Here is a 26114-nt window from a genome sequence, read left to right as displayed (position 1 = left end):
TTTGCCTGGCATGCTACAACAAAAGCTTTATTCATCTCATTCAGGGGGAAAAGCCAATCGGCAAAATAAATTTCAGTTGCAAATTCACAGCTACAAACTTCAAAAGTATAAGTTGTATGTAACTCAAAAAAGTCCAGGTAATATTTCATAACAATAACTTACAGATACAAACGGAGGATAAACTACAATTTCACAAAGAATTGTAAACATTTTGCACACTTATCAGTCCTCTCTTTTAGGCAAAGTGCTCTTTTGATGATGAATAAATTAACGGACACACAGCTAGAGCAAACTACTTCCAGACAATACAAAGGGGTGGAGTCATCTTCTTGTAAACATTTGCTTTTTTAGAAAAAGGGAGAATTAACAAAAGTGCCTTGCAGGCCAACTCTACGTACATACCTGGGCAACAAAATGATCTTGAGGATGCTTTGGATGTTAAATAAAAAAAAATTAACATTAATATTTTTCAATGATATTTAATACACAATAAATGACTTCAGATTATATCCTTAAGAATTTCTATCCCTGAAACAAAGAAGTTAGGTATGACTTATTGGTAGCTGTGTCATCGAGTGGGGTAACAAGGCCTGGAGTCCAAGGGCTGTCGGTGAATGAGCTACAAAAACAGAAAGGAGTGGACAGCTCAATTTGGATGGAGGTTAGCTCATAAAATAAATGGGCCCCGCCCCTTCCCTCCCACCCTGCCCCCCATGCACTCTCTTCATTCACTTATTCAAGCAACCCCAGAATGTGGCCCTGGCCTTCCTGGGCACACACGGTAAACAGGATGAAGTCAAACTGGACTAAGGCTTTTGCCCCGACTCATCCTTCTGGGCCCAAAGCTGTCCCCATTTCAATGCCATCTCCAGGCAAGACCTGCTCATTGTACTTTATCCTGAAGCAGAAGACTCAGGCAGGGGCTGGGGGCAGGGAGGGCCAAGGGGCCCTGTTTCACCACTAGGGTTTGGAAGGTGGGAGCCCCAGATCTCTCATCTTCCGGAAAACAAACAGGAAGGGACGTTTCTTCCATTACTGAAGGCATTACTGAAAATTTGCTAAATTCAAAAATATAAAGCGAACACACTTAAATCTCTGGCATGAAAACCACTTTCGCCACCAAACATCCACTTCCGTAATACAGTTTGTATCATGAAGCCCAGTTAGGCATCGGGGTGGGGACGACTTTTGGCTCCTCTCTATCACGGCTTTCAGAAAATTAAATGAAAACTCTAACAAGAACAAATGTAAAAAATGTGAACCTGATTTTTCACGAGGCCACTCCAACATCCGTTTTTATTCCAATTAGCTAACAAACCCAAGGTGGTAGCTGGATCTCCCACCAGATCCACAGCCCATGACTGCTCCTGAGCTCTGGTCCCATCACCAGGGGAGACCTCCAAACTCATCTCTGCCTTCTGTTCTCAAATGTTCCCAAGCTGCTCTTTGCCAACAGGAACTCTAGAACCAGGGTCTCGCTGTTTCCTTGCCACTGTGGGTCCTGACAGGCCAGAACACCAAAGGTTACAGTCGATACCTACCATCCATATAACTGTGCAAGGCTGTTAACATCGTCCCGTCTTGGGGCACGTATGCGGAATAAGCCATTTCTTCTAACATGGGAGGAGAAAGCCGTGAAGGCTGAACAGCCGTCACTGGAGCCGTGGAAGAATGATTGGGGCTGACGTGTTTCTTATGGCGTGCTCTGCAATTCTGGAACCAAACCTAGGGGGAAAAAGACAATTCAAGACCCCAGATCTGCCCTGGGACGTGTCCAGACTCAGCCAACCATAGCTACTTCAGCACTCAGTCAACTGCTCAAAAAGCATTTATGAAGCACCTACTATGTACACTGTGGGAAGGGCTGGGAATACAAAGAAAGGATCAAGCAGTCCCTGGAAGGGGCTCCATTAGGTTCAGAAAAAGAAACACAGAATAAGTGCCCAGGAGTGGGCTGGGGGGGAATACACTAACCACTGGGTGAAAACAGGAATGCTTCCTACAGGAGGTGGCATGAGCTGAACCTTGAAAGGAGATAGAGCTGCCAAGATGAGGGGCAGGGAAGAAAATGTTCCAGGCCTGCAGGGCAGTCTCCATGGGCATGGCAGTGGAAGGTCAGTGGCAGGCATGGTGCACAGCTCAGTGGTCAGTCAGTCTGGCTTGAGGGCAGAGTGGAGGAAGAAATGAAAATCAGTTTGGGAAGAGGCCATGGCACCAGGAGGGGAAGGAAGGCAAGGGGAGCCCCAGAGACTTCTTAAGCCATGCAGTGACCTGGTCAGCCCTACCCTGTAAGGGTTTTAAAGGGGAAAAGGCTGCATGTGAGAACCCTAAAATCCCTAAAGTACCAGAAGTCCACTTTCAGGAATTAGTGCAATAACACAATGTGGAGTTCAGCATTTCTGAGGGCACAAGCAGGGCCAAGGGAACAGAGAGAGGGGGCCGGATGTTCAAGATGCAGAGTCAGCAGAGTTGGGCAGCTGAGTGCCCATGGAGGGAGATGGCTGGCATGATGGCAGCAGCCTCAAGAGAAAGGCAGTAGGGGAAGGAAAGCCCTGGACAGGTTCTACGGGTGCGATGTATCTAGCAAGAACCCTGAGAGGAACATCCTATGCCTGGAGACTAGGGGGAGGGAAGTCATGGTTAGCCACATGTGCGTATACTAGAGATCAAGGGACTAGTGAGAAAGCCTGGCCCCAAATGGAATGGTAACTCCTAATGTGCACAGATCATATCCCTTGGGTAAATCCTGAGGGGCTAATGCCAGCCCCCCATGCAAATACAGATGTATGTGTGGTCAATGGTAGAGTGTGCCTTCCTCGGGGCAGGGGATGTTCTGGTACAGATTCGTAGCCCTACCACCTACCACAGGGCCTGGCATACCAGACACTCAATAAATGACCATTCATCACTTGAAAAAAATAACTCATTTGTAAATAGAAAACAGAGCCTTGGGAACTTCTTTTAAAATCTAACCATCTGGACAAGAGGTCCTCAAATCCTACTGCATGTACACAGCTGGGGCATAAACCTGCCATTTCTAAAAAAATCTGTGGTTTTCACTGAATCCAAAATGGACCAAGATAAAAGGACTACGAATGACCTTCAGGGAGCCCACTGAATGGAGGGTTATGAGTCCCATTCAGTTAAAGCCCTCTGAAGGTGATGTGAAGGAAAAACATGGCAGACTTTTTGGTCTGGGCCAGATGGCCTTTCCTCTGCTGGGCAGGCCTCCACTTCTCCTAGTGGATGGGCCATTCCCCAATGCCAAAGCCACAGATGGCCAAGTAGGATGTTTTCAGGCTGTCTAGGCTTCACTTGGGGAAACCCCTCCCCATGGCATTTCTGAGACCCTCTACTTTACCAAGTTCTTCCTTATGTCTAATCTTTCACACGTAATCACAGCTCCGTGGTCTACCCCTCTTAGGCCAAACTGCACTCCTCTGACCACAAGGGTGCCCTGCAGATACCTGAAGGTGGCCTTATGTCCTCCCATGAATCTTTGAGGCTAAAGATCCCCAGGTCTTTTGACAAAGGGCAAAGGAACCAAAAATCCTCTGGGTTCACGATCCGGTCCAATCAAAGAACAAAATTCGGGATGGGCCAGGTATCACCCATTGGCACAACAATGCCCTGCCACAGTAAACTCTCTTTGGGGAGGAAGGTAACTTCTAGAATATCTCTCTGCAGGCAGCGCCTGAACTTCTTTTCTCCCCAGAGCTTAGCACAAGGTTCTGCATGCAGAAGGCACTTAATATATGTGCACTGAGAGCAGCTGAAGGAAAGAGCAGAAGCTCCTTTGGAGTTAAAGACCCACCCCAAGGACTGGCTCTGCCATCTAATTCCTGTGGAACAACTGGTAAACAAGGGAGTCTCTGGATCTTGGTTTCCTCATTTAAAAAAATAAAACTAAGGGACCTAAATCTTCATAATCTCTGAAAACTGTAATTCTAGGGCCACATGGATGCTGTGTCCGGAGCTGGCTGGAGCAGGGACACGGCGGCTGCCAGGGCCAACTTCACTCACTGCTCAGCTCTGCCCAGGGTCCCAGGCCAAAACCTACCTCAAAGCTGAGGTGCAGAGGCTCCTCTGGTCATGCTGAAGGCCCCAGGGCACCTTCCTTTTCCTTTCATTGCCCTGGCCCTGAGCATGAAACACTCATGGGGAATTTCATTTGGAGGCATTTAGAGCTAAAGCTTTCCCGTGAAAATCAAACCTGCTGCTTTACCGAATGACTTAAAGACAAAGAGACTGCTCCAGACCAATCTAGAAGAAAATACGAAGTTCATCAGTGCTGCGCAGGCCTACCATGCACTAGTCTTCTCCAGCGCCGGAATTCCAGCTCAAGTAATCCATGTGGGCGTGTCTCTCCCTACTCTCCAGCGGTATTTCTGTTTGTGGTTGGGTGAGTGGTGGGGGAGGCCTGTCTCTCTCTCTCTTCTCTCCATCTCTGTCTGTCTCACAGCCTTCCCATAGGGCGTCCCCCATGCTGAGAGTGGGCTTCATCCTCAGTTGTGCCTTTCAGTGTCCCAGCTTCTTTCAAGGTTGAGCCTGAGTCACCAGCCACCTAAATTCACTTTCTCCTCAAATCATTTTGATTTCACATACATTTATTGGTGTTTGTTTGGCATCTGTTTCAGGGACTTGCATTTTGCATTCCACATCAGGCACTGTGCCTAACACATAGTAGGTAGTTAATAAAAGCTTCCAGATGAACGCACACTGCCACAAACTCCCCTAATCCCTAAAAATAAAGCTTCTCTACACAAAATCCTGAAGAAAGAAGACTCTGCTCCCCCTGCCACAGTCTCTTCCCACCTGTGGGGTGGCCAGTAGCGCCATTGTACAGATGTCTACATCTAAGAACCATACCACCCATGACCAGCCACAAAATGAAATGGCATCAAGAAACCCATGTGGCAGATAGGAGTCTCTGAAAGGACGTGACCAAGTTTCTGAGAAACACACACTTTACCAAGAACTACAAGAGGGAGATGAAGGAACTATAGGCCAACAGCACCAAAGTTGTCAAGGCCTGAGCACTAGGCCCTCCCACACCAAACACCTTGGGCCCAAGATCCCCAAGGCCAACGTCTGGCACAGTGACCCTGAAATGACCACCCAGGACAACAAGGCCTTATTCTACGGTTGCCAGAACTACTGATGCCAAGGCCACCAAATCTGACGCAGAGGTCACCAAATATGGCCCCAGGGCCACCAAGTCTTACACTAAGGTTACCTAGTCTGATTCTAAGGACACAAGGCCCAGTGATCAAAGCCTGCTTAGCCAACTAACCCCAATCCTGCAGTCTATCATTTCTAAGGTGGGGAAACTCAAAGATGCTGATACTAGGGCTACTAAGTTCCAGGCCTTCAAAATAGATGCTCCAGGACGGAAGGATCTGTTTAAACCCTAAAGTACCATTTTTTTCTCTCAGGCAGCATCCAATTACCCACTATTTTGCACAAATTTTAAAAGAAGCAAATCATTAAAAGGAAGGGAAGGAAAATTCCACCTGTATCACTCTACCCCCTGCCAATAAGGCTAAGATGGTCATTGGAAAAGATCAGGATGGATCGTTTAGTCCTCCAGAAAACTGCACAGACCAGTTCGCACATTCCAAGTGGAACCGAAGAGCCCAAGTCTTTCTAAAATGTCCTACCCTAGGAAAGAAAGAAAGGGGAAGATGACAAAAATCAGGCTCACCACTTAAAGGGCAGAGTACGATGCTGGGACAAACCTCATGTTGCATGAAAAGTCAACCAAGCCACTCCTTATTTACTGCAAAGCAAGAAAGATTTGCTAGGAGAAGGCAGTCAACTCTTCACATCTAAAACCCATGACCCCACAGACCTCCCCTTTCTGGTTTCCTTCTAGGAACAAAATCCATTTCACATACTCATTTGGACAGCCTACATGCCCCAAGAACCCTAGAGGAAGTAGCTTCCCAGAAAACTCAGTATTTAGAAAATGAACACCAGCTGAGTCTCCTGTCCCCAACAAGACCACATCCTCAATGGTTGTACATTCCTACGATCTGGCAGGGGGGAGAAACAATGGCAAAGTGCTGCCCAGTCCCATTTCTGACTCCTACTGGCTGTGGGATGAGAGGAGAGTCACCAAACATCTCATGAACCTCACCTGCTCACCTGCCAACTGGGGAAGGCTATTCCAGGAGGTGCCCCTGGCCAAGGCCTGTGGCATGGATCAAAGGAAAGAGGATGGGCCAAGCAAACTTCCACCTTCAAAGGGCTCCAGACACATCCATCCATCGTTATCACCACCTAGTACAGTCACTGTCTGCTCCTGTGCTTGTAGATGGAGGCGAGACTTCAGGAGAGGCCCGTCTGGGAGGGAGGCAGCCACCCACCTGCCTTCTCAATTCACTCTGACTCCTTGACAACTATGGGATTATTATCATTATTGGTGGCAGTGACAGCAACATTCATCTCCAAGTTGAACTTGAAAGTTAAAGCCAGGCATACTTGGACAAGTCTTATCATCTCGGGGCCCTCAGCAACTCTGAGCTAACAAAAGTTATATGGAACCCATCTGCAGTGGCACTTTCAAGAGTGGGCATCTGCCTCAATGAAATAGGGCACCTCCTGCCCCCCCTCAAAGCCTGCAGAGTACGTGCCATACATCCTGATCTTATTGGATCCTTATAACCCCCTTGTGACAGGTGCTTAGGCTTCCAACAGCTAGCATGTGCTCAGTGGAGAATTGCCACTTGAGCCTCCAAACCACATCTAACAGGCTTTTTGCCAAGTGTCACTGACTTTCTGATAAAGATCTCAGGGTCATAAGTGACCCCTCAGAACCAGAGAGACTGACTGAGCCTGGGCTCAGCTACATAACTGGTTCCAGTCAGCTGAGGTGTTCTACAACCCTCACGGCCAGTTAGCAGGAACCCTGCTATGGAAACCAGGAGTCACTCTTCTCCAGCATCGTGGAAATGCCAGAGGGCCTTCTGGGCTCTTCAGATGGCTCCGCCCACAGACCCTCAGTATTTTAGCCCTTGGATAACTTCCTCCCCTGGTCCTTGTCCTGCTCTCCAGAGCTCCACAAAAAGAATCCTAGGTCTTTCCAAAGACTAGCCTTCAAGTGTCTGCAGTCACCAATCCCATTTCACCTCATGTCTTCTCTAGACTAACACATCCCCTGTCCCTTCCACTCTTTTCACGTGATGTTCTGTGTTTCCAGCACAATAGTGATTTCACTTCTCTGAACCTCTACCCTTTTGGTCTGACCTCCCTCTTCTGCATATGTAGTGCTCAGATCCAAACCCCAGCGCAGACACATAATGATCAAAGTAGGATGCGACTGAGCCCCCTGCTCCTGAAAAACGATCCCCTCAATAAACTAGTCTATGAGTCAATTACTCCTACTGATCTGGAGCCTTGTGAATTTGCAGGCTTCCTCTTGCAGCATAGGCCATGACCCTCCCATGGCTGTCTCATCGGTGGGCCTCTTGCCCATGTCCTCTCATGAATCCTCCATGGGAGGTCTAGTCAATGTCCTGGAAGAAGTTCCTCAAGGAAAACCAAATTAAGATGACAAATTACAGATAAGTTACTGTTCTGCATCAGCAGGAGTTTCCACTAATGAGATCTTAGGTCGAGACTTAAAAAGGAAAAAGAAAGAGCTTCTTAAAATAACAAGGACACATTGCCTCCTAGCACACTTGATGGAAACCCCTGGACTTGCTGTCCACATGCACGGTTCTAAATCCCATCTCCCACACTCCTCCTCGTCCAAAGTGTTCTTAGCCTAAACGTAGGACTTTACACCAACTCATCTCCTGGAGATTTTTTTGCCTCTCCATGGTTCCTCAGCGCAGTGGCCAATTCTCCTTCCCCTTGACCTCCCCATGTCATGATGGTGACCACTTTTTTCTCCAAACCCTGTGCTGCTTAGGCTTCCACAACAACATCCTCTTCTGGATGTCTGTCTACCTCTGCGGTCACCCCTTCCCCAGCCTTTTATTGATACACTTATTCCATTGCTCTAGTGATCTCATCCATCCCCACAGTCACAGGTTGGCAGGGATAGGGATTGGAATTGGAATGTCATTCCCTGGTGAGGAAACTCCCTCTACCAATACAGGTTGGCCCCTCCTCTGTAACTGAGTCTTCATTGCCTTCAATAATGAAGGATTAATTGATTTGCTCAGGGTCACATGGTCATTTTGGGTCTGAGGCAGGGCTTGAACCCACAACTCCCTGGCTTCAAGGCCAGCTCTCTCTTTCCTATACCCCACTACTGCTCTCATGTTAAAAGAACCCTAAGATGCTTTGACCTCTCACCTTCACCTCTTCCAAATGTCAATGCACAACCTCAACTCCCCAGCCCACACTTCCACTTGGATAAGTTGGAAGAAATGGGGAGAGGGAGGTTCAAAATGGTATCTGTTTCTCTCAAAGTAGCTCCTCCTCTTCACCTTCATTTCATCAAGGTTACCCCAAAGCTGCTGGCTCTCAAAACTCTGCTCATCCCCCAAACTTTCTCCTGATTTAGCTTATCCATTGTCCAAGACCTCTTCCTAACACCCATTTCTGGCTGACTGTCTACTGAAATGCATCATGGGGCATCAAGAGCCTCCAGGGGCCGCCCAGCCCAGCAGGCTTTCTTCTTTTCTTCCAGCCAAACTGGACCCTTCTTTCCTTTTCCCCCTGAATTTTCCCTGGCCTTTCTCACTTTTGTGACTTCTCTCTTGGTATTCCTTTGTGAAGGATGGCCCCTCACCACGGATTGCTTTTTAAGGGCCAACTCCAAGGCTACCTCGAGCTCTTTCCAGAACCCCCTTCAACAAAAGTCATCTCCCTCCACTGAAAGCCAGCCACAGAAGGCCCCCTGCCCCTTTATTGTTCACAGTTGTGTGAAGGCTCTCCTACTAGATGGGGAGTAGGGGCAGGGGAAGCAAGGATCTTGTCTTTCGATCCTCCAGCAGAGGAGCTGACACCTGAGAGGCCTGTTATGTGTCCACCACCTGGAGAACCATGCTTCCTTAGAGATGGTTAATTTAGGCCTTCCGCACTTCACAGTCAAGTTATTTCCATGAACACCTGGCTGAACTCTTTACCACTGTACCAACCCCATCTGCCATTGCCATTAGCATAACATTCTTAAACAGCTTAGGCCATTTCCCTTTCCAAAAACCCTCAGTCAGCCCCCCAGCCCATTTCAGAAGCAAGTACCAACCCCCAGCTAGTATTCAAGATCCTCCAAAACTCTGCTCCCATCTTCTGGAAATCATTCTGGCCAGTGTATTCTGGACTCAAACCCTCCTCAAGGCACTGGTCTCTCCAGTCCATTGTTCACAATGCTCCTAGCTCCCAGAATGGCTCTCTCACCCTCCAAATTCTCATCATTTTCCCTGATGCTAGTCTAGTGAAATCTGGCCCATTATGTTTTAGTGAGATAAGTCTCCCCATCTGTCTAGATAACCCTAGACAGGGTGGTATGGGTATAGATAAGTCTCTGACCAGGACTGAGTGATCAGAATCCCATCCTCCTCCTTATAACAAGCCATCTTCTCGTTACAATATTCATTTCCTCATTACTTGTTAACCACAGTTGATTTCCACTCCCAGGCCCACCTACTCTTCCAAGAGGGCATATAAGTGTTGAATGGGTTCCATGAGGAGCTTTTGGCATTCAAGAGTGCCACTGACCCCTTTTATTAATTATCCACTAGCAATAATTAATAAAATGAACAATTATTCAGAAAGTGTATCTCTCAGAAATGCTCACTCTTGCCAAATAGAAAGGCCAAGATCTACCTGCACTTCCTTCTCTGAGTCCATACTTTATCTCACCAGCAGAAAGTTCCTCAGTGGCACAGTCTACCTCCCCATCCCACCCCCAGAGCCTGGAAGCTCAGAAACACAAAGTCACCATGGGAGGATTCCTGAGGGCCCCTCCCCTGGCATGGGGGGCAGCGAGCTGCCCAATAGTCACCTGGATGACTCTTCTACTGAGGCCCGTTCTCTCGGCAAGTTTCTGAAGCGTCTGGGCATCTGGATTGTTGTCCTGAGCAAACTGGGCTTGCATGACCTGGGGAGGAAGAGAAGGGAAGCAGTGAGCTTGGCAAATCAGGCAAATCAAGAGCAATGGAAGACAAGAGAGGGTCTTCCTACCGGATTATTTCAAAGCTAGTAACAGGGAAAATGACCACCAAAGAAAGGTGTGAGTTGAATAATTAGCAGACCACTATTTTAAAAGGGTTTTTTTTCCTATCTCGAACTTTAAAGTTGAAAACAGAATAAATTTGCCTCCCTGACTTCAACAAAATGTGCATATCTATTTGAAAGGTTTATTTTTCAGTATCAGAATGAACAGAATTTGCATCATAGTAGAAGGAAAAAGCCCAGAGTATTCGGCACATAGTAGGCACTTAAAAAGCACACCCAGACTCAATCTTCTTGGAGTCAGTTAAGAATTTGGTCTGAATTCCACTTCTGTCTCCTACTAGCTATGTGACCAGAGGGCAAGCCACCTAAGGTCTTATGAGGTTCAGTGCCTCAATCTGTAAACTGAGGCCAAGGGGTCTGGCAATGACCACCTCCCAGAGTTCTGCACGCAGAAGGTCAAAGTGCTTTGGGACCTCCTAGTGCCATGTCACCACTCCAACGGGGGGCCAAGCTGAGACTTGGGGCAGGCTGGGGGCAAGATGGCAGCTGGCCCCCAACACCAGGGAACATCCTCTCTCACGCCCTGCCTTTGCCCTCAGAAAATGGACACTTTGAGGCTCTTGGGAAGCTTTGACCAAAATACCAGGTGGGTAAAGCTCCTCCTCCCCATCCACTAATGTTTGGAAAGAGACATTTGTTACTACTCGATACAAAGTCTCTGTGAGATGGTAAGTAATGATACATGCACAGTTATGTAACTAAGGCGGGTGTGGCCCCTCCCCCAAACTGAATCCCAATATGACTTGAATCTGGTCAATAAGCCCCTCCTCCACCATCTTCCAGGTTCTTACTCTCCCATCCCCCTCCCGGTGATTGTCCAGTCACGCCTGGCTTTTGGTGAGTCCTGTTAACAGCCACCAGATCGGTTGGCCATTTCCTTCTCCAGCTCATTTTAGAGATGAGAAAACAGGGGCAAACAGGGTTGTGACTTGCCCAGGGTCACAGGGCTAGAAAGTATCTGAGGCCAGATCTGAACTCAGGAAGATGAGTCTTCCTGACCCCAGGCCAGGAGGTCTATTATTTACTGCTCCAGTTGGGAGCATTTTTATACACCTGTAAACTGGTTTGGCTCACGCGTCAAAACACATCTAATGTCCAAAGCTATGTTCAAATGGTGAGTTTTTCTGATGACAGTTCCTGGCTGGCCAAGTCAGTCCTTGGCAGGTCAATCATCACCCAGGAGGCAGTAAGTGCCCAAATCCCTGGCCATATGGGCAGAGCAGCACAGCATACTCAGAGCCAGGACGACCTGAATGCCTCTGACCTCCACTCATGCCTCCCTAACTGCCCGAGGCTACATGAGAAGAGGGAACCAGGCTCAGACGAGAGGAAAATCAAGCTCTCTAAGAGACAGCTTGGCAAACCCCACCTAGGCACGGGCATGTGGGCTGTTATCAGGAATATAAATCAGGAAGATTTTCCTGCTGAAAGGAGAATCCTGATCAAGATTGGAGGCAGAACCAAAGCCAAACATGCCTGCCCTGGAATTGGAAGAGAAGCTAGAGAAAAATGGGTGCCCAATCCGGCCTCCTTCCTGGCCTGGGGAATTCTGCCAGGAGCTGAGGCCCAGACAACAACCCTGTCCTGCCCTGCTGCCCTGGTCCCCAGCCAGTGCTTCCAATGCCAGGGGGAGAGAAAGCAGAAATCCCTCCTTACTCATCTCCAAGCTCTGGGCCCTTATTGGATTAATCAAGCCAAGTGGGCCTCCTCCTCCTCATCATTCTCAGAACTGACAGTGAGATGGCGCTTTGGGATTTACAAAAGGTCTGACTGTATATTAATTCACCTGAATAAATGCTAGCCTGGCTTCGTAATGCCGTGCAATTGCTCTCCTCACTGGAGACCTTTCTCCACCCATTACAGATACTGTTCTTACAAGGATCAAATGAAATCATGTGTTTTGTAATGTTCAAGCACCATCAAAACACAAGTTCTTATTACACTACAGCCTGTGAAGAGATCTTCAGCCCTTTGCACATGGTGGTGGCTTCTGTGTACGTGTGTGTACATGTGTATGTGTGAGTGAGAGAGAAACAGGGAGAAGAAGGAGGGGCAGGGAGAATAGTTTTCCTAATCAAAGCTGTCTGGTGTATGTAGTGGAAAGAGGCCTGGGAATTTGAGTCAGATGACTTGGGAGTTCCAGAGCCAGCTCTGCCATGTCTTAGCTGTGACTTTATACAGGGTGAGCCTCAGTTTTCTCATCTGTGGAATGGGAGACAATAAAATCCCAGCACTAGTGGTGGAAAGGACCTCAGAAGGTCTAGTCAGCTTCTAAGTCCATCACTTGTCCTTACAGACAGGAAAGGTGAGGCCTGGAGACAACAGTTATCCTTGAGAAGCTTGGATCCAGACGCCTGCTTTCTGGGTCTCATACTAAGTCAAACTCCCAGGGCTATTTAGAGCATCCAGTGATACAACAGCTGTAAAATCCTAACTAAAGAGAAGCTATCAGAATGTTCCCACACAGAGACAGGGAAACCTTTGCATCCTGCCCTCTCAGTAAAATGGGGAAGGAGGTCCCTGACATTGGAGCAAACAAGCCTGGGCACCTCACTTTCCTCCGCATCCAGGGGTCCTTCACCAACATTCTTGTATTGGCCAAACAGTTTTAAAAGGCTTTTACGAGTGTCAAGGCGACCTTAAAATATCTAACTTTCTTTCACTCGGGATATTTTGTTTGAGATATTAAAATACCCGGAAAAAAAATCTGGGGAGACAAGTCTTTTTTTTAATTCTACTAATATTCAAATTCATGTCACAAATGCTCATCTCCCTTGGTCAAACAGAACACACACCTCACTTTCTATGTCTTCTTCCTTGGGGATTTTAAAGTGGACTTTGTGCAAGTTAAGCCACCAGGCTAAGGGCAGCATGTTAGTGAAAAGGACTCAGGTCTGCATCCTGATTTTGTCACTCAGGGGACTTGCAGCAAATCAATAAAGTCTTTACGGCCCATTTTCTGAATCTGTAAAATGGGGGATGGATCTCGATGGCTTCCAAGGCCTTTCTAGCTTCAAGTCCTAATCCTATTTTTAGCTCCCACTCCCATAAAAACAGGTCCCATTCTAGGTCACTGCTGCTTTCAGAATGAAGAGTCTAAGGTTTTACTTTCCCTGACAGAGACAGCTCAGGATCCCCAACTTAAGGACTCTGGGATAGCTATGGGGCTGGTCCAGTGTCAGAAGGTGAAGCACCAGAAACTGGTGGGACCTGGCACCTGGACGTGACAGTGAAGGCGAGGTGTGACTATCCATCTGCCTTGCCCCTGCATCCTCAGGATCATGGGACCTTCCATCTGACTGGCAGCTGAAATATTCTGTCTTGTTTCTGCCCTCCAGTATTTAGTACATAGTAAACACGTCAGAATCAAAATAGCTAACATTTATATAGCACCTACTATGTGTCACTGTGTTAAATGCTATACAATTATCTCATCTGATCCTCACAACAACCCTGGGAGATAAGCGCTATGATGAGACCCATTTTACAGATGAGGAAACTGAGGCAGACAAAGGTGAAGTGACTTGCTAGGCTCACAGAGCTATTAAGTGGCTGAGGCTGGATTTTTTACCCCAGACCCTGAGTTCCAGGCACTGTGGCAACCCCTAGCAACCCAGCTAGTCAATGTTTCATTCACTCATTCTTTAAATTTTTCAGGACTGGAGAAGCAGAAGCATGTTTACGGGTATATGGGAATTTGGGAATCTCCTACAGCCCCCTAAATCCTTTTATTGTGAATCATTTTTATACCTAAAAGCAGTTTTGCTAAAACAATCAACATTTTAAAAGTACATCTGTATCTACGCTGAGTAATCCTGCCTAAGAAAACCCTACATCCTGGCAGCTAGAACAGAGCCTTGTTCAAAAACAGCATTGAATGCTTGTTCATCCACTATTTCCCACGATCCTCCCAACCACTGTAAAGCATGATGTGGAAAGTGTGAAGGACAGAAATTTGTACATTAAGTTGTAGGTAAGATTTTGAAGGAAATCATTTTTTTGAAGGTGTCAGCCACATCCTTGGAAACAAGTGGACGGACAGTTTCCAAAACCGCTTTTGGACAGCTTCTCGTAATATCTGGGGAACTCAAGCTTACGGCAATCACAGTTACACTGGCACACACCAGACTGAAACAAAGTGAGCCTTCCCTTTTCAGGGGGTGTCATCAACTGTCCAGTCTCAGTGCCTCTAAAAATAAGAAAAAGGTCGATTTGATTGGCACCAACTGCTGGGTCCTATTTACATCCATGTGACTGCAATTATTTCCAACCCTGCAAATGCACTGCCTCACCCTTCCTTAAGAGGGCCGACTATGGGGTGTGCCGGGAGTAGAAATGGTTAACATGTTAACATCTTGACAAGATGCTGCTGATACATCTTCATGTTACATAAATTCTCAAAAATGTTTTGTTTTCTTTAGAGATGAGGTGCAGTGATGTCAACTGCTAGAAACCAACTGAATTGGACAGACTCCACCCATCAACACTTTGCTTCCGTTGTGCAGAAAAATACCAAACCGCTTCTGGGGGGGACGTGTAAGTAGCGGCTGGTTCTATTTCAAGAACATGCCTGCTCCTCTGGAACCACTTGGGGATCATCGGCGATCTTTTACAGGTCCACCGAGCTGGTTTCCTAAAAGGCTACAAAGCTAGGCCTTGGAAAGGCTGTGGGAGCCTGTGCTAACAGAGAGGGGTGTCACTGACATATCCAACCCCCGCCACGGGGAGCCTCTACCTGGAGCTGATCGGCGGTAAAGCTGGTCCGAGCTCTCTTGGCTGGTTTGGGGTGATTGACGTCTTGTTCAGTGAGCAGTGCGCCTTCCACACTGATGCCATTCCCTGAAGTTCAAAAGGAAAATAGAGAGACTGTGTTGATCATTCCGAGGAACACATCCAGGCTTCCAGAACCCACTCCCCCTATTTCTTTTTCATCCAATATATGGCCAGTCATGTATTAAACACTTTCAAAGAGCCAGGTCCCATTCTAAGGGCTGAGGATACAAAGAAAGGCCGGAACGTCAGAGCTCGCCTGGCACGACACCAACAAAATCCCTTGCCCTGGAGAAAAGATCTGGAGCTGACATTCAAAGCCACCACACAACACAAACACGATGGGACAAAAAGAACATTGTTACACTAGCCCTAAGAAAAAGTACACACATCTTTGTGGGAGGAAATAGGGCTACTGCTAAGCACAGGATTCTATAAATGCATCGGTGAGAGATGAGACCACTCTACTTCTTTAGTAACACAGAAGCATACGTTGCAGCTTCCTACGTCATTGAGAAAGAAGCCTGTGTACCCTTAGACACACACACACACTCGTGCACACGCACACACACACGCACGCATACACATGAACGTACACTATTTTAGGCAAAGTATCTATAAAAAAAAGAAAGAGCCAAGGATCATTGTGACAATGCCTTTGAAATACCATGATAATATTCCTATTTCAATTAAAGGGAAGATCCCTTGGCCAGCCAGTCTCAAAGTGTTAACCTCTCTGAAGCATCCTGGTCAGCAGTTCTACTTCTAAGTTCTAGTTTTGAATCATTAAAACTAGTTATTTTGAAACATCTTTTGCCTCAAGCTTAAACCTCCCAAAGTATCACATTCCAACGTAGTTACAGTAAGAGTATCGTAGCTACAGTGAGAGTAGTGATACATATAAGGGTGGCTTTTTCAGCCTAGGTCAAAGAATGGGGTCTCTGCCCTAAATTCCTTGGGATCTTTGCCTTTATTTTTAAAAAGGATTCTGTTTGTCATTTAAAATGTGGAACTATTTTCCCTCCCAGAACTATTGGGGATCAACGTCTTTGCCCTCCTTTCCACTAAAGGCCAAATTAGTTATAGAATATTGTATTTATTGATGTGATTTCCCTCGCCATCCATTATTAATTTAGAAACAACTTCCTTGTAAATAAAATTTGTAAATTTCTGACAGGACAAGTTCATTTAAGAAGTTACTTAATGAACAAAATGGAATTTGTAAAATTATAATTACTATTTTAGGAAGATATGTTTATCACCAGCTATCCAGAAATAGCTAATCTATCCATCAGAGAAATATGGCAGGATTATTTCTGAAATAATAAAATTTAGTTTGATTAAAATGTATGTATATAGACATACATGGAGAGAAAGAGAGATCTAAATCTAAAGAACAGGGTACAATGATTATAAATTACATTGTAAAATTATTTTACACACACACACCCCCCCCATTATTTGGGCTATAATATGAGTAAATAAAATATCTTCAACACAACAGTCATGAAGTGAAAACACTAGCTCATCCACGTGCGCACAAGCATCCTGACATGACGCTGTCCCTCTCTCGTCCTCCCCCCCACCCCCCAAGACGCTGCGAGGATTTACCGTTTTCTACTTCTCTCTTCAAATTGTCCATCATACAGTCGTAATGGACTCTACAGAGGACTTTCTCTTCCACCAGAGCAAACTCCTCTCCCGTAGAGAGCTGCCTTTTGCAGGAGAAACAAGCAAAGCAGGCCAAGTGATAGACGTTGCCCTTGGCCCTGCGGACCCAGTCAGTAGAGTGGATGTGCCTCCCACAGCGAGAGCAGCGGGTTCCGTATCTTCTACGGTAAAGAAGGGGGGGGGGGGGAAGAGAAAAGGGAAACAGACATTTCATCGAGTCAACACCAGCAATTCCAGAACTCAACGAGCCCTCTTTGGATCCCTTCCTCCTAAGTGACTCCTGGCCAACATTCCAATCCTAATGGCCCTTTCTTCCGATTCTCCTCCTCCAAGCACTCCGTATGGTCCGAAAATAGGATTTTTCCCCAATTCCCAACAAGGCACCTCTCAGCGGGGGGTCGTGACTTCATTACCGCATCATCGTCGTTGGGGAGTTTTGGGTTTGCTCGGGTTCTTTGTCATTACTTGCTACATGACAAGGGCTTCAAACATCTAAAGAATGGGGCGAAAATAAGCCAACACAACCCAAGCGCAGGAAGCATGAAAGCCGCCATTGGGGACAAGCTCAGGGCGCCCAGGGTTCAAACCAAACAGCGGCCCAGGGAAAAGGCTGAGTCCCCAGCCTCCCGACTCATAGCTGATCAGTTCTAAATACTCCAAAACCTTCCATTACCAGAACTGATTGAAAAAACATGTTCATGTATTATAGAGTGTAAACAGAGTAAAATCAACTGGCAGATTGGAATAGAAAATGGAGACTACTCTGTGACCACCTCAGCACTCCCCCCCAAAAAAACCAAAACCAGCACTCAACTGGTCCCTTAGTCCCAAGATATTGGGCTGTTATCCATAAAGGGGAAAAAATTGCAATTTGGTACTTTCAAGGAAGAGACTAACTGTGGACCTTAGTGAGGTACAAGATGCCTCCCCTCCCAACAGTCTCTCCCCGCCGCCCACCCCCCCGCCCCCCACTCTGCCCCAAAACACTTCCCTTCCTTTCACATTCAGTGCCTGGAGAGAATTTGTCAATCTGAGCAGCATTCCAGGGGTAGAAAGCAGAAAAAAGAGGGCACTACCAAGTTTTCAGTCCAATTTTGCTCCAATCTAGTGATGTCCAAGGAGCCATCCTGGGCTCTGACTACTATTAACAGCAGTGGCCCCCATGCTGACTGCTTTAATGGATTTGACTAACTCTATCCCCAAAGCAATTCTCGATATAAGAAAAATTGCCTGAACGTCCTAGTCTGAAATGCGACTCCAGCTGGCCTCTCACATACCACTGTCCTTTCGATCACTAGAGATGTACAGTCCTGCAGGCAGAACAAAGGGAGGAAGCCTGGGCCTTTGAAGCCCATTTGGGATCCTAACAGAAAGGATAGGTCAGCTATTTTGTTTTAACTAAGCATTTCTGCTTTTTCTCCTCACCAAATTCTGAATTTTTATGAAATCACCCACACTATACTCAGCTTCAAAGCCCAAACTCCGGATTGTACTTTAATGCTCTCCTTCTCTCACATATGACATGCCTCTGTAAAAGCTAAAGGTTTTCCATTTAGAGGTAGAATAATTTTTTCTTGAGAATTTTGAAAAATTGTGGTCAACATCCAAAAAGTGACTTCCTGTTTTGGTACACTGCTGCCCTGAGTTGTTTGGTTCTTTTAAAAGCATACATAAAGAATCTGGGAATCATTTCAGTGACATTCGATACCAAGAAGATGATGTTAAGACCAAAGTGGAAGGTCAGAGTCCAGGGAAGGTAATGGGAAGGCCAGATTATTTGAGTTCAAATAACATCTCCATAGTAGAATGTGAAAGTACATTTGGACTTCTCAACCAGTACCGAGGGTAGCTTGCTGCCTTCTGCGTGGGGGCCACTGATCTAGTCTGTCAATGACCAATTTCCTAAGGATCTCAATGGGAAAGCTTTCAGAAGCTGGCCGTGGCTTTGGTCCTCACTTGCGGTCCCTGTGGTTTGGAATTATCTTGGTGGGCTACTAGGCTAAGCCAGCTTTGTTAGACCCTTCCATCTGAACTTTCATCCCCAAAGGAGGACTGTGTGAGGCTTTTTTCTTTACAGTAGAAGTAGCTCTTGGACACATTGTCAAAGGACTCATCTTTTAAAAGGGCTATCCCAATGAAAGCTGTTCAGTCATGCTCATTACAAAGAACTTTACTAGAAGACTGGACTTCAGCAAACCTCCAAAGTGAAAGTTTCTGAGTAGATGCCTTTCTAACCTACCGGAAGTAATCGAGCTTGCAGAAAATGTCCTTATCTTTAATGTAACAGCTGGTGTGCCTTCCTAAGGAGGTCCGGCAGACACTGCAGGAGAGGCACCGGACATGCCAACACAGGTCATTCACCTGGAAAGACAGATAACAGGTGGGAGGGAGGAGAAAGCAAGCTCTTCTAACAACTCAGAACCCAGCACAGTCCCCATGCAGTCTAAGGTTCAAAAGCCTGGTCACTGCTCACAGAAACACAGCAGACGGACATATGTCTTCCATTTGAAATCCTGTGGTAGTTGAGGAGGGAGTGGGACATAGGCAGGAAAGACTTGTCATTTGATTAGCATGTAGAACTGGCATGCAAACTCCTTGCGCTGATCTGAATCACCAACTCACTCCTGCCTCAGTTTTATAGGGTTCTACCTCAGCACCCAAAGGTGCTCCATCCACAGGTGAGGCCCCTGTGTCCCAGGGAGGGCTGAGTCCTCAGCTTTACTGTGAGACACTATGATTCACCTCTAACCTGAGGAGCTTCAGCTACCATTTTCATAAATGTGCACCAGTATCTATTCCCTACAATCCCCTCCAAATCTCCCAGAAATGATAACTAGGAAAACCTTTAAGTTCCTTCCATGCTTCTTGTAAAGCACCACAAAAGATTCTGCTGTTTTTAAAATTCAGACTGAGTCAGATTTTTAAGCAAACCCAGGATCTGCAGAAGTGGGCCCTATCCCTACCCCAGTTTGCCCAACCACAAAGTACGGGCACTGATTTCCAAAGGTAAGCTCAGCTTCATTTTTCATTTGCCAGGCTAGCTTTTGCCCAGGCTCAGGAGCCAGATACTGGGGGCAGTTTTAGGCATTCCTCTGCTCCACCAACAGGCAAGCCTTGTGTTGAAGGAATGGTTTAGTTATTGATGGTGAATGTTCTGGTCACCACCGGAGGGGAGGAGATTCTGGACCCTGCCAGCTAGTTTCAGAAAGGTCATCTGAATTTTTCAGTTCACAGGAGCAAAGCTTTAAGGCCTACTCTTCCTGGTTTCCCCACTCATTAAAAAAAGCAAGCAAACCCACAAAAACTTTCACCTATCACTGGCCATACAATGGGAAAAAAAATCAGAAATACCACTTCAACTCTGACATGAAATATTCAAAGATGTCACCCAGGTGATAGTACCAGAAAAATAAGTGGGGGGGGGGGGGGGAGGAGAGGGCACAAATCTGTTACTGAAATCAGTAACAAAAATGTGTTTGTGGGGCTGACTTCTTGTCTAAAAATTCCAGCGAGGTGCTGGTTTCTAATTAGGTCCCAGGTGACAGAATCCTAGTGCTGGTGCCAAATGGCTACGTCCCTGATGGTGGGTGGACACATCAATGAGACTGACTTCTCAAACCAACAGAACTATGTCTTCTGCACAACAACGTTTCTGGCCCTGTAACCCTCCTCCAAAGGCAACACCATCCAAGCATCTGACCTTCAAACAGTAAGGATGCTTCTGGGAGTCTGGCAAGCGTGGTGCAAGCAGGATCTCATCTGAGCCTGCAGAGAAGGAGGTCCCATAGCAGCCAAAGGGTCTGACCAAAATGAAATGCATGACTAGAGACTCAAGCTGCCCCTTCGGCTTCCTTTCCCAATTATACACCAACCCAGACCTCTTCCAAACCAAGCAAGCAGCCTGGTTTATAGGGTAACTGAGCAAACAAGCTGCACAAACTTCAGATCTCTTCCTAAGAAAGTCGGCATTTCCTTGGAACTATCGGTGGTCATTGTAAAACGGCAGGTTGGAAATCCAGTGCCATGCAGAACCCCAAGTATGAGGGCTGACGCGTTAGCTGAGAAAGGAGGAGCCAAGGCAGACCTTTCTCTTTTTTGTTCTATCAGGGCTTTCTCAGCACCAATGATTGAAAGCTTCAGAACCTCGAGAAAAGGCCCTTTGCCTTGTGGTAAAGCCGGGTTCATGTCTAATCTATCAGATCTATCTTCCTTCAAAGGGAGATTTGGGGTTTTCCTTTAGAGAGTTATAATCTTTTTAAAAGAAAGCCTCTCTCCATTTTTAAAAAGCTCCCCCAAACTGAACTAAGGCAAAGTTTGAGAGAATGTACATCTAACCATATTGGCATATGATGCCACACCAGCTTGCTAAATTCCCCCAAAGGGACGATGTACTTCAATAGGAACTAAACAAGCCATCTGACAGAGTCCCTCTTGGTGAGAGCGTGAAAGACAGAATGCGGGCATTGGTTTGGATCTGAACCGAAGTCTGACAAAAACCAGGCCCACTAGACAGTACCAAGAAGTCACGCTCAGTCATGGATCCATTTTTCTGCCAAATACAATAACCTGATGTTCTCAGTGGCGGCATATTCCAGTGAAACTTTAAGCCAGGGATCAAGCGTGGGTTTTAGGCCATATCAGAATATTCCAAAAGATCCTTAACACTTGGACCCCTAACCTTTCCCCAAACTGGTGGAGTATAGCTGAGGCCTGGAGGGTCCAACTCCAGTGCTCCTAATCACTACAATTCTCTTAGGAAGTAGCTTTTTATATCAGAGAGGCAAAAGTCAAAGCCTCTGAACGCACCAGCTCTTTCACCAATGTATTCTCAAATATGGCCATCGGTTCTGCAGGGGTCTGATCAAATCTGAGGGTGATCACCGAAAGGCTTAGCTCCAGGTAAAAAGGCAGGCCTAGGATAGTACAGTAGAATTAATCTCGTCTATTTTGCTCGGAACAATATTACCAATTTGGGAAAATAAAAATTTATGATCTAAGTTTTTTAAAAGACATATTAAGAGATCACCTTCAAATTCTACTATTGAGATTAGCTTTTGAACTTTTTAATTGCATTTATGAAAAGCTAAAATAAAGCTATGAAAAAATAAAGGCAGATTTCCCTGAAACCTAAAGGGGCAATCCCATTCTGTAAACGAACCAACGATCATACTTTAAGGGGGAAATTACACTATTTTCCAAGTTCCATGTCCCAGTGGCCTCCCGAAAGAAAATGACCATTCCCCAGTTCGCTGCTGGGGAGCTCATGAAATGGGCAAAGTCCTGCTGGGATAGAGGACCCCCTCACTCCCAGGGACATCCAAGCCTTTCAATACTAATACAAAAAGGGGGTGGAGGAGGGGCAGCTAGCAGCATCCATGCCACAGTGAGGCCCACGGCCAAACCTCCAAACCAAACTGATTCAAGTAAGCAAAGAGCGCCCCGGCAGAGGCCAGAAATCCGGGAAGGGGGACTGGGGAACCCGAAGAGGCCGAGATAAGCTAAGGAAGAGAGAGCTCAAGAGGATCTTAGTGCACCGTGGGAGGGGGGTCTTGTGAGTGTCCCAGGTGGCCCAGATGAAACAAGATAAGGGCAAAGAGCAGTGACCTCACCAGCGAGAGGCACAAGTCAAACGGGGGACCCTCTCTGTCAGGGACGGGGGTGATGGCTCTGGGCGCAGTAGCACCTTCGGGTGAGACTGGCGAGGTGGAGGGAACCCGGAGGGGAGCAAAGCCAAGGCTGCCCACTCCCGTCGGCTTTGGCACAGGGTAGGTCTGGGGAGGGGTCAGGATTTGGGGAGCGCAGGCACACGAGGAAGGGAGACCTCGAGCCATCCCTTCTCCCCACGGGGAAGGCTGGGGCTCCGGCCGGGAGGGCTTCCTCGCGTCCCCCGTGGGCCGGCTCCCGGGCCGGCGGGATAGCCCTGCTGGGCGGCCTTACCTTAAGCAGGTATTTGTCCACGATCTCCAGGCCGCAGCTGCTGCACACGCATTTGGCCGGGGGGCAGCCGGGGGCGGAGGCCATGGACCTGGGCGACGAGGACGGCGACAGTGGGGCCGAGGAGGAGCTCGAGTCCTCGTCTGCCGCGCCCTCGGGGCTCACCTGGCGAAGGAAGCAGAGCCCGGCGCGCAGCTCCCCTTGTAGCCCCCGACGGCTCCGAGGCCCACGGGGCCGGTGTGGCCGCGGGCTGTGCCCTGCCCGTGACCCCCGGGCGCTCGTCGGGCCGGATCCGCCCCCGCCCGCCTCCCCCCCGCGTGCGCGCGCGCGCACACACACAAACACACACAGCACACACACAACACACACACAAACACATAACACACACACAACACACGTGGCTCACTGACTCTACCCCAGCTGAGGCCGATCCCGATGGAATGGGAGGGTCCAGCGCCTTCCCAACCCGGGCCGCCCCGGGGACCAAGCGGGGCTGTGCTCGCGTCCCCCTTCCCCGCAAACACTGGCGCTCACACTTACCAGGCCCCCGTCCCCGGCGCCTTTCCGTGTCCTCCCTGCCGCCAGCGCTGCAGTCCGCCCGCACTCCTCAGACATGAGCCTGGGGAACTAGGGAGGGAGAGAGAGAAAGAGAGGAGGGGAGAGAGAGAGAGACAGATAGGGAAGGGGGGGAGAGAGGGGGAGAGAGAGAGAGAGAGAGAGAGAGAGAGAGAGAGAGAGAGAGAGAGAGAGAGAGAGAGAGATAGTGAGAGAGACAGAGAGAGAGAATGAGACAGAGAGAAAGATGGAAAGAGAGAGATGGGGAGAGAGAGAGGATAGAGACAGAGAAAGAGAGAGAGAGAAAGAGAGAAGGACGGATGACGGGATGACGGCGAGACAGAGAAAGAGAGAGAGAAAGAGAGAAGGACGGATGACGGGATGACGGCGCTGGGCAGGAAGGCCCGTCCGGGACCCCCTCCCGTCCCCCCGCCGGGCTGCCCCCCGAGGACTGGGAGCCTGAACCGCGCCCGCCCGCCTGCTGCTGCGGGGCTCCGAAGGGCCCCCTGCCCCCCCGCTGGGGGTAACAAGTTAATCACCAGCCACGGACAAAGCGGTTTTTTTTTGTAGGCGTCAATCACGGCGGAGCTGGGATCCCTGGGCTCCAGGAGGGGTGTGGGGGGTAGGGGGAAGGAGGAGGAGAGGGGAGAGGGGAGAAAAGAAAAGGATCAGGGGGGGGCTGGGGAGGGGGGGCGCTTCGAAACTTGATTTCTTTAATAGCCGCAATTAAAAGAGCAAGACATACGTATGTTTTCAAAGGGGGCCCTTTCTGAATTGGCTAACCCCAAAGGTGAAGAGGTTTAATAGGACACTTGAACGCTAATTGCGGCGGGATTGCCGCAGCCTGGGGTTTGTTCCGACGGCAATTTGAATGAAAATGCTTCAGATGGCGCGGGAGCCCGCAGCCGGCCCCTCCGCACACGGGCCGCAATTAGCCCCGTGGCCGCGGCGACAGGGGAGGGGGCAGGGCCTGCGGGGGCGTCGGGGGTGGATTTCCTGGGCTGCTTCTTTTAGGTCTAAATCGCTACTTAATAGCTCAATGAAAAAGAGTCAACCTTAGAGCTGCCCAAGCATTATAGGTAAACTGACCCAAAGCGAGTCCGGCAAAGGAAGGTAGCATCCAGCTGAACCGAATGTGAGCCATTAAAAAGCAACGAGCACAACAAAAATCCCTCCCACTCTAACCCACCTTCCCCTCGATTCTTTCTTTCTTTCTTTTTCTTTCTTTCTCTTTCTTTTTCCTTCTTCCTCTCTTTTTTCTCTTTCTCTCTCCTCTCTTTTTCCTTTCTCTCTTTCCTTTCTCTCCTTTCTTTCTCCTCTTTCTCTTTTCTTTCTTCCTTTCTCTTTTTTCTCTTTCTCCTCTCTCTTTCTTTCTTTTCTTTCTCTCCCTTCCTTCCTTCCTCCCTTCCTTCCTCCCTTCCTCCAACTAGCTCCCCGCCAGATCGTGGGCACAGATTGTCCTCAGGTTTGCGGGGATGAGGCTCAAACCCCAGGCGGCTGCCGCCACCGCCTCTTGCTTCCTCCTCTTTTTCGGACTCGAACTTTCCATTCCAGCTACCCTCCCGCCCGCAGCCTGGACGGCCCTCACCCCCCATGCCCCGGGAGCCCGAGACCTTGACCAAACCCGTGCCGTTGCAGGGGAGGTCCCACGGCGGCCACCAATTCGGCCGCAAACCTGGCCGAAGGGTAGACGGCAGCCAGCACTCAGACGTGTGTGCGCGCGCGTGTGTGTGTGTGTGTGTGTGTGCGTGTCTCTATGTGCGTGATTGTGTGCACGCACCCTTTCTCCCGCCTCCTGTCAGCGGCGGCTCCCAGCGTTCAGGCGGGACGGGCGTCACCCAGGCATGCTAAGGGGATTGATGGAGAGGATTCGTTAAGAGCCGCCACCTCCCGGCCCTCTGCTGCGGGCCTCGGCTGGAGCGGGACCTTCGGGGGGGAGGTGGGGGTGGGGTGGGGCAGAGGGCCCACAGACTCGAAAGATACAAGGAAGAGCGCGCGGCTCTTTTCCCAGAGCAGCAGATTGTGCACGCCGAGGAGGTCCCAAAAACCCTAACTCCTTTAGGTGGGTGCTTTTGTCTCGACCCGGAGGGGAGCTCTCCGAGCGCCCTTGGGTTGGCCAGGCCCCATTGCTGGGCTCCAAGGCGATGCCCTTCCACTTCGTTCCGAGAGCTGACCCGGGAGGTGGCGAAGCCCCAGGAAAGGACGATGCGGGAGACGCCCGCAGCTCCTGGCCACCACAAAGATCCTAATGCTAACCAGCCTGCCCCACGTCGCTACCCCCACCGCCGCAACCATGACCCCGAACGAGAAAAACCAGACCTCCCACTCACTTGTACCCGAAGCAGCTTTACACCGAAGGCTTCGATTCTCACACGGCACCTTCCATAACTCAGATTTGGTTTGTCCTGGCGGTGGAGTTGGGAGGGGTGAGATGGTGGTTAAATAAGCAATCATACCCCCAAGTCAGAGCTGCAAAGGGAAATGCGCCCGCGCCCAGCAGCTGGGGCAGCTCAGGGGACTGCGCCCGGGACAAGCGGATGGGCAGACCTACGCAGGGACGGCAGGAAGGCGTCTGTTCTGCCGGCTCACCTTCTCAGTGGAAACAGCCAGTTCAGGCACGTCTTTTTCTTCTAGTTTACACACAAACATCTGATCGCTCTTCCAATACATGGCACAGGGAGGCCCGGTTATCACATACCAGTTCCAGGAAGGGCCCAGGACTCTCGTTCCGGCTTTAACTCGTACCCAAGGGGACACACTCTGAATAGCTGAAAAGGGGAGAAAGAAGGAAAGAAAGAAAGAAAGAGAAAGGGAAAGAAAGAGAGAAAGAAAGAGAGAGAGATGGAGAGGGAAAGAAAGAAAGAAAAAGAGAGAAAGAAAGAAATTAAGAAAGAAAAAGAAAGAAAGAGAAATCCAAGAAGGCCTTGGAGATAGCGAGCAATCTGTGAGCGACTCCTGAGGATCCGTTCCCCGCTTCACTGATGGCAGTTCGC

At 48.5% G+C, this 26114-nt stretch overlaps 1 protein-coding gene across 3 annotated transcripts; it reads right to left on the bottom strand.

Annotated features, from left to right (window-relative positions):
- Window positions 1–26114, bottom strand: LHX8 (LIM homeobox 8). Of its 3 annotated transcripts, none has more exons than XM_072649865.1 (9): window positions 25711–26114; window positions 23107–23193; window positions 22570–22731; window positions 18872–18993; window positions 16573–16793; window positions 14927–15030; window positions 9959–10054; window positions 1542–1725; window positions 1–619 (listed from the first exon to the last, which is right to left on the bottom strand). In XM_072649865.1, the coding sequence occupies exons 1-9, from the start codon at window positions 25789–25791 to the stop codon at window positions 543–545; spliced, it is 1134 nt and encodes a 377-aa protein (XP_072505966.1). In that variant the 5' UTR covers window positions 25792–26114; the 3' UTR covers window positions 1–542. The 3 variants fall into 3 exon arrangements, with proteins under 3 accessions (XP_072505966.1, XP_072505967.1, XP_072505965.1); XM_072649866.1 differs by lacking the exon at window positions 25711–26114 and adding an exon at window positions 24746–24850; XM_072649864.1 differs by lacking the exon at window positions 25711–26114 and adding an exon at window positions 23867–23999.

This window comes from Notamacropus eugenii, chromosome 2 (genome assembly GCF_028372415.1).
Source record: "Notamacropus eugenii isolate mMacEug1 chromosome 2, mMacEug1.pri_v2, whole genome shotgun sequence".
NCBI lineage: Eukaryota > Metazoa > Chordata > Mammalia > Diprotodontia > Macropodidae > Notamacropus > Notamacropus eugenii.
Note: the sequence above shows the minus strand (reverse complement) of the source record. Positions and strands in the feature narration are given on the sequence as shown.

Bases quoted from the DNA above. Each gene is read 5' to 3' on its own strand.
- LHX8 (XM_072649865.1), bottom strand. From the start codon at position 25,791: ATGTATTGGAAGAGCGATCAGATGTTTGTGTGTAAACTAGAAGAAAAA. The intron at 22,732-23,106 runs GTAAGTGTGAGC...TTCCTTCGCCAG, and splicing joins GCGCCGGGGACGGGGGCCTG to GTGAGCCCCGAGGGCGCGGC. The intron at 1,726-9,958 runs GTGACTATTGGG...TTTTCCCCCTAG, and splicing joins TCAGTAGAAGAGTCATCCAG to GTTTGGTTCCAGAATTGCAG.